Raw genomic sequence first — 14080 nt, forward strand, 5'->3', positions numbered from 1 at the left:
TTGGGTAAAAGACTATCCTATGCATGAGAACTTTGAACATGAGCACAGCAATACACTATGTTTCTGACACCACTGGGTGCTTTAGTTATGATATGAAGAAAGCATTTTATTATGAAACAATTATATTTGCTCAAGAATATGGACACAAAAGATAGTGGTCCAAAATTATCAATTTATAACAAAAAAATGTTTAAAGGGGAAAGCATATCTTCCCATTATTTTCAGGCTAATTATTTCACAAAAAACATTTAATTTAGAAATTGTAGAAAAACCAATTTATGTCAAATAGATGATTACAGTGATAATAGTTAAAAGGTAGTATTTCTATTTTAAATTGTTAAAGATAAACACAACCAACGGGGATATGAGAAAAGGGCCATTTAGATTTTTAACAATGCTGCTGTTAACTTTTCTAAGAAAAAAAGAATTATGAGTTATTATAGGAATACTACAATAACCATCTTGTACATTTCCAGAAAAAGGACATGAGAATGGTCTAAAAGCATAGCGTATACATGGTATGTGACACTGTGAGTGTGGAACAAAGCACAGCAACCAGTGTCTGTAACTCTGAATTATCAATTATGAGGCTATGATTAAAAAGTAAAACACAGGTCTGAAACACAATTTAAAAGAAAAATTTAGATCAATTTGTATCACTTCTGAAGTCTCTATATGCAAGAGGTGAGAATTTATTACAGAACCACAAAATGGCTTGAGAGATATAATTAAAATAATACGTGCAGAGTAAAGAATTTAAAAGACGGTCTGATGAAGCACAAGTTTTCATTTCATGGGCAAATCAAGAACTCAGAAGCAAGGAAATTGATGTCATGCTAAATTCTGCCCCACCTGACACAAGAACACAACTTCAGAAAAGGATGGAGGAGGGGAAAGAAAAAAAAAAAAAAAATCAAGCAACCTAGGACATAAAAAATGAAGATAAATGTTAAATAAAGGTTAGATGATTAAAATAATCTCAACACCCCTTAAAAGTATAAGGTTGGCCAAAAGGTTCAGGTTTTTTCCTAATAATCTTTTTGGCCAACCCATCACCTTCATCTTTGCTTGCAGACATACCAATTTAGGTTCAACAAATTTAAGTAAAAAGCATTGTGGAGGAGTTAATATTTACATTTTTAAAGCATTAATGAAATTACTATAAAATTTGGAAGGTTAAATTCAAGTTTTTGAAACAGAGAAAAAGGACATCCATTATGGTAGAAATTATTGAGACATAAATGGTCAGTGCATAAGAATGCATTAAACTAAAACTTAATCATTTTACTCAATAAAGCTTTATAGGTAAATAATGATACTGCTAAATCACTCATGCTAACCTTTGGTCTAAGTTTCTACTTTGTTTTAAGCAGAACTGCTCTAAGAAAATAACTACAGACTATGATTTAGCTAAAGGAACCAATGACTTTTTTTGTGAAAGGAAAAAATAATCCAAATAAACTAAATATCCAAAAACACGTAAGATAATACTAGGTAGATAGTAAAAGTGAGGTAAGAGAGAAATATTCATGTGGAAAATAATTAAGTAGAAAAAGGCATGAAGCACCCATTATGTGTCACAGTTCCAGGCACTGACTCCACAGTTAAGAAATAAAACAGAGGAAGTCTCAGTTCTGAAAAAACCTTCCATCACTTACAAAAGGGAGGGGGGAACAGGAGAGAAAGTGAAGAAAGAAAACAACCCCGCATTTTGGTGAACAGATGTATTCTTACTGAAAATTTTCTGGTAGTACTAATAGAGATGATTTTCTTCCCTTGGCTTATTTATATTCGAGGCACTTAAAAACAAAAATTTTGACAGAAAACTTGTGTTAAGAAATATGAAAGTTTTTGTTTTTAAAAAAGAAAATATATTAACATTCAGGAGCTTATTTGATTTTGCCCAGATAAACTTGCAAATTATTCAGGTCAGATAATTTAAGAGCCAAGAGTCAACATTCTCTTGAGTGAATTAGTTCTTCATAATTGTTCCATATATTTTGAGACAAATAAATATTATGGACACTGTAATAAAGCCTGGAAACTGATTTGGAAAACGTCCCAACCTAAAACTGCATGAGAAACATGATCCATGTCTCCTTCAAAAACAGCATCTGAAGCACAGAGCTTTATGGCACTGATGACAGCAAATGAAGCAGCTCTTCTCCTGAGGAACGAACGTTTCCCTTAGGTAACTGTGGTGCAGCGCCAAAAGGAGTGCTGTCACTCCATGGAAAAACGAAAATCTCGCGTTAGCACCATGTAAGAATGAGAAAACGTGTTCCTAGTAAAGTCAGCAGCACGATGTAAACAGCATGACTTTGGGCTCAGAGATAGTTTACTGAAAGTATTTAGAAGGGTGGTGGTCCAGTGGTTAGGAATCTACCTGCCAATGCAGGGAACATGGGTTCAAATCTCTGGTCCGGGAAGATTCCACATGCTGAGAGGCAACTAATCCACTGGGCCACAATTACTGAGCTCTTGAGCTGCAACCACTGAAGCCCACACATCCTAGAGCCTGAGCTCCGCAACAAGAGAAGGCACCACGAGAGGCCCATGCACCGCAACCAGAGAGTAGCCCGTGCTCAATGCAACTAGAGAAAGCCCGTGTGCAATTACGAAGACCCAGTGCACCCAAAAATCAATAAAATCAAATTTAAAAAAGTACCCAGAATTCCACACATCCAATAAAAATGTGTAATAACAGGCTAAACAATAATGAAACTGTCCTTAAAGAAAAATAACTTTAAAGTTGCTAGACATGTTGTGTCTTGGGGTACATTTGGGAGCTGTAATTCCTCCTAAAGAAAAATACAGATTTCATGCTGCCCCCAACCAGTGACTTTACAACTTGGATATGATGTATTTGCATATGGATACTGTACTGAGGTTCTCAATGTGAGACTCCCAGGCTCTAGACTACCAGTGGAAACCATGTACCCCAGAATATGTGAGTGATGGCAGAGAATGCAGACCAAGGGTTTTGTTCAAGGTATTTCTTTTTCAGCTAAGGATCTCATATCACTGCCATTTCTGTCTCCAATGGTGCATATATATTAATAATTATCGTTGTCACTGGTGTCGTGAGGCTCTTACTTTTTAGTTTCTATGATTTTTCCCCTCACAGCTTGGGAAATTCCCTTTAAAGATTCTTTAAAATTTGGAGATAAAGGGCTTGACCTAGGGACCCCTCTTCTCCCTTAACTCTCTGGGTAATTTTGTACACTCATCCAACAGGACTATCTCATGCATGAAGCCCATCCACTTTTCTGGCCTTGGACCATTTGAACAATCCATGGTTACCTCAGTTTTAAAAGGTCCAGAACTGCAAACCCTTGTGGCATATATTTGGGAGGAAAATTATCATACGGGAAAAGCAGCATCAACAGTTATTTGCGCTGGACATTAGGATACACATGCCTGACACCCACCTTTCATCCTCTACCCATGACCTCTGGATCCAGGCAATGGCCAAATTCTACTAGTTTTTCTATCAAAGTAGATCTCACACTTATCTTTCTTCATTCCCTGCCAAAAACCTAGTTCCAGCCACCATTCAGTACCCCCCAAGTACACTGTGAAGTCCTCCCCTCACCCGGTAAAGATACTAAAGCTACTGTTCATTGCACAGAGTGGCCAGAATGAAGTGAGAAATGCTGACTTCATTACCACACTTGACTGCCACTTTCTGCCTCAGGACCTTCTGGTACGTAATTATATCCTTCAGTCCTGAATAAGACCTCCAACTAATTTCTTCTTTAGGCCTCAACTTAAAATCACTTAAAACATGGTCTCTGACCACATGGAAGAGGGTACAACTGTGATGATACAAGTCTCAAGTTAGGTCTTGAGACTGCCTAACTTCCCACGCAGCTTAGATGGTAAAGAATCTGCCTGCAATGCAGGAGAGATGCAGATTCAATCCCTGGGTCAGAAAGATTCTCTGGAGAAGGAAATGGCAACCCACTCCAGTATTATTGCCTAGAGAATTCCATGGACAGAGGAGCCTGGTAGGCTACAGTCCATGGGGTCGCAAAGAGTCGGACACAACCGAGCTAAAACACTTCCATACTTCTATTACAGTTCTAATTAGAGACCCAGCTGCATATGACCTAGAAGGACTGCACCCGTCCTTTGTAATGTTGCATCCTCAACACCCAGCACTGTGCCTAGAATATAATAAAGCTTACGTCTCTCAGTTGTGTCTGACTCTCGGGACCCCATAGACTGCAGACCACCAGGCTCCTCGATCCATGGGATTTCCCAGGCAAGAATACTGGAGTGGGTTGTCATTTTCTTCATCAGGGGATCATCCTGACCCAGGGATGACCCCGGGGGTCTCCTGCATTTCAGGAAGATCCTTCATTGTCTGAGCCACAAAGGAAGCCAGGGGCTATAATAAGCTTTCAATACTTATTGTTTGATCATTCATTCATGACTCAACATGTCAAATGCATCTAAAACACAGGCCAGACAGCATATGTTAAATGCCAAGGAAAGATAAAGAGCCAGTAAAAGAACTCAAGAGAGAAGGAGCATAGTTTGGGACTTGAACTAGATAAAAAGTTTGCAATACAAATATTACCAATGAGGATGGATGGATCATTTTCAAGGAACTTCCTTGCTAGGCAGAACGCCCCGCCTTTTAATCACCACCAGCACCACATGAACCATTGGTCTCTCTCATTAGGTCAATGGTTCTAAATACCTTGGATGTATTAACTCATTGAAGCACACCACAACCTAATGAGGTAATAAGGGCCCTTATTACATTCATTTTACAGATGAGAAAACTATGGCACAGAGACGTTAAATAACTTCAAGGTGACAAAGTAATAAAAAAACTGAGCCAAGACCTGAATTTGGTGATCTAATACTCGGGCTCATGCTGCTAACCAGGTTTTCCATACTGCTGCTGTATTCTAGAAAACAGGCCATCCTCCTGTTGCACCCTTCTACCAGCCTCTCACTTCTAGTTACTAACCAGCACAGTTAACCATACATCTAGGATCTAGGGGGTCACATTCGTTCAAATGCAGTTTCATTCTGTTTAGGTCATCCCTTGGTAAATCAAATCTAAATCAGGCTCTGTAAAGAGACAGAGAAAAGATATCATTTTCTCAGGAGTTTAGCAACTACTAAGGAAGATCATTGTACATACGCCAACTAAGATCAGTTACCAATCAATACATTAACAAATACAAAATTACTATAATAAGTGATTGTGTAAATGCTGAAGGAAGGTACCATGAGAAGGCAGTGAAGATCAAAGGGGAAAATTGCCAGGAAAAAGAGAAACCGCCTGAAGGAGGAGGAGGGCACGGCCAGGAGAGAAGAGACAGCTACTCAAAAAGAGCTCATCAATAATGCAGTTGGAGTCAGAGGACTGACAACTTGAAATAATGGAATAGAATGAATATGGTGGCTGAAGTAGCCAGGCATGTTGCCGTAATGTCCTACAAGAGAACACAGGTCTTCCTCCAAATTCAAATAGTCCCAAATCTAATCTTATTATACAAATTCTATCATTTATTCCTGAGAATACCCTTTTCATGAGGAATTGAGGCACAAAATTACTAGGTAATTCCAAAGTTGCCCTAAGGTCTGATTCAAGGATATTTATCTGGAAGTTAACACTGCGAGGAGTGTCCAACATTCTGTACAACATTCTGCAGGGAATAAGTTGGAAGCATGCTAAATAAAGCCTTAAAACTCGAGTAAGCAGAATGTCTGTGTTAGTAAAATGACTTACTTTGAGATGTTTATATAAGCGATAGCCACAGGACAAAATGAGTTCAATCTAGGGCTAAGTAGTGTTATGATGGGGAAGTGAAGAGTGAAGCCATGGCTGGGCAGAAACGTTTCAGGTTTTATCACATCACTTGGCAGTCATGGCACAAATCGAACAACCCAATCGCACACCTGAACCTGGGAATCAGGAATTTTATCAACTGCCTCCTGCATACCCGAACATTCATTTAGCCAGGCCTGTAACAGGCTCATTCAGCCAATTTGGACCCACGAAACAGACTCACAGAACAATCTCCCCATACGCCCAGAGAACAGAAAGAGAACTGAAGAGCATGAACCAGTGGAAGCAGAGTCTATACCACAGGCAACTCTCTGAAAACATACGACATTTTTTTCTTTGGAAGAAATGCTCCAGGACTCCCTCAATTTCCTCTCTCCTTTCTTTGAACAAAGGAAGAAAGACAATAAAACTGTAGCTCAGGCCACTTAAATCAAAGGGAGGACTCTGCTTCTCAGAGCTCATTTGTATGTATCCCTCTGAGTGAAGTCAGTTAAACAAGAAATCAGAAGGGAACTAGACAAATGTGTGGCAGAAAAACTTCCTGAAAACAGAATTCACTGCAGGAGGACATCAAGTCTACAGATTATTTTGGAAGACATTTTACTGAAAGAAGCAAGAAAAAAAAAAAAAAACCAAAAAAAAAAAAACACCTGTCTCTAACAATGGTCCACCTCTGGGCAAGTCACCTGATCAAACATATCTTCAGAGGTGCTGAATTTAAGAGCTGGAATACATGTCTAGACACAGGGCCCTGTCCTCAGTGTCCAATCCTTCTATGTCAACTTACTAAGACACCTGAATTTTCCAACACAAAAGCCTGTTGGTGAAGAAAACAGAAGACCAAGAAAGGCAGGGGCATGGAATGGGGCATTGTGCGGATGAAAGAGGCATATTCACTTTAGAACTTTATTTCTTAAAAGAACTTATACAACCAAATGACTCTTCACATTTTCAGGTACAGACGAGCCAATAAAAACAATGTTATAAGTAGTCTGGTGTTGCTCTCCTGTTCTTGCAATTGCCTCCCCTCTTAAAGGGAACTAGTAAAACTCATGACTTCTATACAAATATAAAATGAAGATGTGTCAAAATTTTATTAATTCACTTATTAATGAAGGAATCAGAAAGAGTTTATAAGTGATTCAAAGCAGGGTCTGGAGGAGATATATAGATATATATCCTGGAGAAGGAAATGGCAACCCACTCCAGTATTCTTGCCTGGAGAATTTCATGGACAGAGGAGCCTGGTGAGTTACAGTCCATGGGGTCACAAAAGAATCGGACATGACTTAGTGACTAATGCTTCCACTTTTATCCAGGACCACGTTTATACAAACAGGAATCATTTGCTTCCTTATCAGGTTTTCAAGTGAAATTCTCTCTCCAAAGGCATGCAAAACAACCCAGATAAAAGCAAAGGGGCTACAGAATCAGATAACCCCAAAGGGTTTACCAGGTAGCACCCAGCATTCAACTGAAAGGATACCCAATAATCATCTTGCCAGTTTCAAATTCTACTAACAATTTCTCGTGATGTTCCCAACTAAATAAAAGAGGTGAGAGAATACGTCTTACATTTAGTGTCTGACAGTGCAAAAAAAAAAAAAAACGACAATAGAGGAACTCAGTTGAAAACTGGATTAAATTTGTAAAAGGAGGTGCTTAAATACAACCACTAACTGTGATAGAAGCTGAAATACAATCTTTTTAAAATTCCAGCATTTCTTTGCAATTTCATTCAGAAACATGTTCAGTCTAAGAAAGATAGACTTCTCTCTTATCCCCATGGAAGGCATAAATGTTTTTGGGTTTCTTTAGAAGCAGAGATGAATACTGCTGCAGTTCTGGGGAGTGTGAATAGGAGAGATTTACAAAACAGGAACTGGCCACACAGGACTCCTAGGGCTGCAAGGACTATGGACAAAAGGCCATAAAGTGATGCCCTTGGCCATTACAGAGGGTGACCAGCTTAAGCCAACTCCTCCACAATCAAAGTCTGCTTACAAACTCTCTTGCAGAAGGAAAGGGGAGAAGAGAGCTGTGGGGAGAGATGGGAGGATGGGGAGGATAGGAGAGAATGGGAGAGGAGGTGGGGAGGGGAAGGAGAGAGGAAAGAGGCCCAGTAGATGGGAGGAAGGAAGAGACTCCCAGTGTGGCTGCCACTCTGCTGTTGCAGTTGCCTGGACCACAGGGCTGCCTCACATTTCTGAGCTGGGAGACTGCTGGTTGATGAGCTGCACCTTGCAGTCCAACTGGAGTGACACGAGTTCAAGAACCTTCTGTGGGGGGAGAGGAGGAGTGGAACAAAGAGAACAGCACCTTCCCCTAAATTGGCAAAAGCCAGAGCTGCCAAATAGCACGTAAGAACCCAGCACCGGCGCTCAGCATGCCTTCCCCATGAGGGGCTGTCAAACTTATGGAGCACATGCAGCTTTTAGCAGCAAGGTCAGCAGCCAGGGTGCTGGCTCCTGCAGGACAAGGTTCCTCTGGGATTTCCCCAGGGGAGCAAATACACGGTGTGAAGGGAGCTCGAGGGCTAAGCAACCGAACTACTAGGCATGGCCCTCGGCCGTGACCTTGTGCAGTCAGCACAAAAGGGACCTTCGAATGCTAAGGAGGTTATTCAGAGGCTAAGGGAGAGCCAAAGAGGGAAGAGCTATGAAAACAAGAAAGGAGCGTTGGTACTAGCAAGTCACTGGTGATGAAAAGCTGAGCGGAACCTTAGAGTCACGGAAGCAGGAGTCGGCAATCTAAACAAACCAAGTGGGAATACACACAGGGGGAACTGCAGGTTAACACAGACCTAAGTTATAAAGCCCTTGTGTGACTATACACCTTCCTCAGACTTGCTAGACAAACCACATTTTAAATCCCTTTGGCCAAAAATATTTTAAAACTCTTACATTGAGGCCCAACTCCATTGGGAGCTAAAAAAAGACAACCTCTGTAACAGTTCATAAGCCTCCACCGGAAAGGCTGCTGCCAATACCCTGAGGATAAGACAACAGGGCTACTCAAGTTGAAAAAAGCGCTGAAAAACCAGAACCTGGAGGCAGAGGTCAGGAGGACATGCTTAACATCCTACCTGGTATTTATTGTAAAGGAACACTTCCATCCTCTGTATTTACGTGTGAGACCCTCACTGGCCAACTCTGCAGGTCTTTGCTTCACAATTTAATGGAGAAATAAGGACCTAAAAAGCTAACACTGCCCCACCCCATCCACTTCCCACCCCCATGGCCAGTCTTTGGACTATTCCAGGCCACGGTTCAGCACATTCGTATTAGTAACAGTATGCATTTTCAACAAAAACCAGTCATGGCTAGAGGAAGTTACTAGGAAGTGACTATGTAATGTGAGCAAGAAAGACAATTTTGAAGTAAGCCCTGTGGGAATACATGAAAGGACAGAAGAACAGAATAAATAACAGCAAAATCTGCTTCCGAGTTGTCAGGATTCCATATCACGGAAATGCAGAAGACATTTGGAGGTGGACTGGCCCATCCTAGCAATTGGACCCCGTTCTGGGACTGTTAGAAATGTGGCTGGAGTGGACAGGATGCTGGACGAGGCTCTAGTCTCTCGTGGTGTCGTCAACACACAAATAGCTCCACACGCACCCAAGAGGAAAGGACACACAGTGAACACAGGCACAGGCCAGGGGTCACTAGGACGCGCCCAGTGCCAGTGAGGGGGCAGAGGAGAAGCCGGTGCATCGTGGGCTGCAGCCTGAGGAGCGGGGCGCTCTCTCCCACCTCAGAACTATAATTGATTTGTCTGATTTACCAGAACAACAGTAAGCCACGCACCAGCCACATTTTATTGCCTGTTTTGCACGTTATATCTGCGGGAGATTGTATTTATTACAGAGCAGGCTACAGCAAAAACAATAATAACCTGGAGATAAGCAACAGCCTTACATTCCACTAACTCGCATTCTGACTTTTTGTGTGTCGGAGAGGTGGGGAGTGGAGACAGGATCGGGGAGAAAGAAAAGGCACGAATAATGAAAACAGGGTTGAATGAAGGGAAGCAGTTGCCACAGAACCACTCTACAAATGCAATCAGATCTAGCACCAAGTCGATCAGATTCTCAGTGGGTTTCATGCTCACGGAACCGTCCTGGCCTGGAGGGCAAGCGGACAAGAAGAGCAAGGACTGTGGTGATAGGCGTGGGTCATGGCCTATTTCCTCCACCTTTCAAAAATCAGAAATAAAGGAAACCAGCAACTGTTTCAGGACCCAAACTCCCAGATTTTTTCCCGCCTTAGTGGATACCCTGAAAAACAGGAGCAGAGATGCAGAAGAGTCAAGTTTATCCTAGCCCCAGTCAAAAGGTAGGTTCGTGCATCTAGCATTACAGATGCCATGAACCTTATGAAAAACTACGTTCCGTTGACATTGATGTCAAAAATCATCTACTTTAACAAAAATTAAAGCCCAACACAATCTAAACACTGGGGACCCATCGCAGCATTCTTGAAAAGTCAAAAAAAAAAAAAAAAGAAAGAAAAAACTGTAATGAGTTCTCATGTAAGAGCTCAACTGGGCACCAGAGAACTCCAAGTTAGAAAGCATGTCTGGTAGCCAACATCAATCAGTCCAGTCCAGTCCCGGGGAAAGCTGATGGATGCACATGAAATGGCCTGCTTGCTTCAGCACGATAGGATGAGGCCAGCATCTCACCTGCCCAAGCAGAGTCAGCCACTCACTCCTACACCTGGCTACTTAACTCCCCACAGCAGGGAGTCAGCCAAGCAGGTCTTGCACTTGCTAACTCTCCACAGGAGGCATCTTTGTGCATTCCAACCCTGACCTGTTGAAATCGTTTTTACAAAACAGAAGAGAAGAGACAGGAACAATGGATAGAAACCCAACTCTAAGAGTGGGAGGCCATTAAGACTGGAACAAGTTTATGGGTGATCTGTCTCCCAGTCATGATATATAACCTCCTCCACAGAGCATATTACTTGAGTGTGTTTAGAAAACAAAATATTAAGAGCATATATGTCTTTTTGTCCCTCAAGGATGTGTCCTGGGGTGGGGTGAGAGGTCCTGCATGAGTATCGGTTCACAGTCAGCATCGTGGTGGCATACGGCATATACTATTGGCTCAATGAGCCATTTACCACAGCCTGCAACTGAGAGGGTGGCCAATGAGGGGAGGGAGGGACACAAAGATTAAAAAAAAATTTTTTTACAAACTTTAATGAAACCATTACACGTGTTTGTCTTAGATGACCTTTATTCCAATGTTTGTTAGTTCACCTGGATGTAAACCATTGGCCTGACTGACCCTACCTGACCACGGGTCCCTCGGTAACATCGCCAGAACACTTCAGGAAACTGGAGACCCATACCTCACACTTAAATAGTGCAAGAGAATTCAACACACACATACTGAACATGATACTGTGACAGAAAGAAGAGAAGGTTAGAAAAGGGAGACAAAACTCTTCTGTTAGAGAGGGCACCAAAAAAGCCTCTAACCTAAACTGAATAATGTGTGACAAAGGTGGACAAGGTCATTCTGACATCTATTGAATGGATTGCTTTTTCACTTTCACTCTCCACGTGGTCCAGCTATCCTCTCTTATTTATGTGGTAAGTAGAGGAGTTTGACTTGCATTTATTTCTGAGTAATGTAAGAATAAACCAATTCTCCAATATTTAGGCAGCAAAGAGAATAAAAGTATGTATGAAACTGAACTACAGTTTAGGGGGTGGATCATGAAGACAAGTTTCCTAAGATTCATGGCTACCAAAACACACACAGAGGAAACACATCAAGGTAGGAGGCAGCATGAGATTCGAAGATAGCCTTAAAGATCACTAGGACACTATGCTGGGAATGCCAAGAGGACAATCCCAAAACAAGTGTAACTCTGCCTCAAGAAGCCATCAACGGCCTCACTTCGATCCCAGTGGGAAATCTAAGCATGAACACGAACCCCTCAGGCCAAAACAGAGTACCATCCCAAGGCTCAATTCAGCTTCTGGATGGCCCCAGTGGGCCAGACAAGAGCTTTGGGGTGGGCATATCTGCTCTCAGTGCAGGAGTCACCACAATGTTTTCCAAAATAGGTATCTTACAACTTTCCCCCCCCTGCAGTTAAAAAACCAAAACAAAAATTACCCTTTGATTTGACCAAAAGAATGACATTAAAAGAAATATGGCTGAGAATGCCACAGCAGATACAGAGAGAAATTAAGAACAATTACCCAGCATGGTAAACAAGAGAGAAAACTGTCCTGATACCAGCGCAGGGAAAGTCACCTGTGAAACATGAGCCTCAGTAGATGCAACACAGTCACTTGCAGCTCAAACACCAGACTTCAGCCACGAGGGACACATACCATGTACCTCACTTGATGAACAGTGGCATGGTATCGTGACTGAAGTCCAATTAATACAGGCCACACTGTACAACCTGTAGTATGCAGTGACTGCTACAGAGAGGGAAAGTTTAACAGAATCCCAGTGACTGAAGCCCACAGGGGAACACCACACTCAGGCAATAGAGAGCTGGCCAGATGGGTTTAGACGCCATCACAAGGAACCACAGGTAGAGCCTGAGTCAGGCTTGGGAACACAACAGAACAAGATTCACTGGAATTCATCACTGCTGTGGGCTCGGCTGAGCTTCTGTTTACAACAGCATTTTCTTCTTGGCGCCCAGGGCCAGCTGTCCAAATGTCCAGGCTGAGGCTGACAAGCTCCTCCTCTGTCATGTCCCCTGGGCTATGTGCTCTCTCTACACAGGACCTGGAGCCCCCCCTTACCCATTAGTGACTACGTGAGCAGAACTGGATGGTGTGTGTCCCAGGAACAGAGGGTGAAACTGACAGCCAACAGGTCTTCCCTGGCCCCCTGATCAAAATCAAACTCAAAACCCTCACGACCGCCCTGGGCTGCTCTATGTCTCTTCCAAGTGGTCGCTCCCTGGCACTACTGCTGCCTCTCTTCAGTGCTTGCATGTAGGGACCTTATCTGTCTTTATCTGTCCTGTTCACTGTTATATCCTCACTGTTGAGAACAGTTCCAGGCACCGTAGGCACTTGCTGAATAAATGAATAAACTGTCTCAATTAACAAAGGTATCTAATTCAGACACAGAAGCTCCTAAATACACAAGTTAACATCCTAGGCACAAATAGTCATTTGGACACAGCCTTTAGGCAGCTCAAAAGTATCTACATCACCTCTTCTTTTCTATCATCTAGTAGATCTGTTAGCTCAAAGGATGCTCACACCGTTCCAGCCTCATTCATTAGGATTAATTCCTAAACTTGTCTGAAAATCTATATTTGACATTTTTTTTCCACTAAGACTTTTCAGTCACAGAATTAAACAGGAAAATTTTTTTTAATTTAGGGTAATTTCATTTTAACACAACTCGAGAGAAATATCTTCTAACTCATGATAATAAGAAAATGGAAAAGCAACTAAGTAAAAATTCAGGTGGGGAGTTGGGAGGTTTTATGCCCTGGTTTAAATTCTGTTTTCCCAGAGAATAAAACAGGATCTCTACAGAGGCATTAGCAGAAGCTGTGGAAAAACTCACATTCAGTGCCTGAAAACAAATGAGCTACAGAAAACACATAAGCGGAGGCCCTTCAGTGAAGCAGCAGCCAAGCTCTTGGCGCCTCAAAGTCACATGGCTCCATTCAACGACACAACTCACCCCAGATATGTCTGCAACCCGGTGGATAGGCACTTCTTTCTTGCTATGCAATCCTTTGCCATTCTTAATAGCTCTGCAAAGAAAGAGAAAGGGAAAAAAAAAACTCAATGAAAATACAAACCACAGTGGGAAGGGCTAAGGAGGGAGGGAAAGGGGGCAAGAAGAGAGGTCAGTTCACTGGGCATGTGTGACTACAGAGGGCACACTGCTGAGTAACTAGTGTTGTCCAGAACATTCCATGGTGGGGAGGGTACATGTCTGCTCTTCCCCTAAGCCCAGTAACCATGGCTTGGCTGCTAGTTAAGGCCAGCTGTTCACCTTGTTATCAGAGAAAGCTCCCTAACTTGTCTCCAAATGAAAGGCATTGTTCCAGGCATAAAAGAACAATCAGTTGGAAGAGCATATTCCTGAAAAACAGAAGTAATAATGTTTCTTGAAGTAATAATGTTTCTTTCTGGGTTTAATCATATGAAACATTTTCAATGCAATATATGTACCTAGCGTTCCAATTCTAAGGGAAATAAGTTTCTCCCAGGTAAAAAGATAAATTGCCCTGAATGAAGCAATATTGTACAGAAGTCTTT

At 42.0% G+C, this 14080-nt stretch overlaps 1 protein-coding gene across 4 annotated transcripts in view; it reads right to left on the reverse strand.

Moving 5' to 3' along the window:
- Window positions 1-14080, reverse strand: part of SND1 (staphylococcal nuclease and tudor domain containing 1) — a 421555-nt gene that overhangs the window by 164541 nt on the left and 242934 nt on the right. For all 4 annotated transcript variants that reach the window (XM_086395775.1, XM_086395776.1, XM_086395778.1 and 1 more), the window contains one exon: window positions 13497-13569. In XM_086395775.1, coding sequence (XP_086251901.1) covers window positions 13497-13569 — 73 coding nt within the window. The remainder of the gene's footprint in view (window positions 1-13496; window positions 13570-14080) is intronic.

This window comes from Bos grunniens, chromosome 4 (assembly GCF_055505025.1).
Source record: "Bos grunniens cultivar Pamir isolate PY7600 chromosome 4, Bosgru_T2T1.0, whole genome shotgun sequence".
NCBI lineage: Eukaryota > Metazoa > Chordata > Mammalia > Artiodactyla > Bovidae > Bos > Bos grunniens.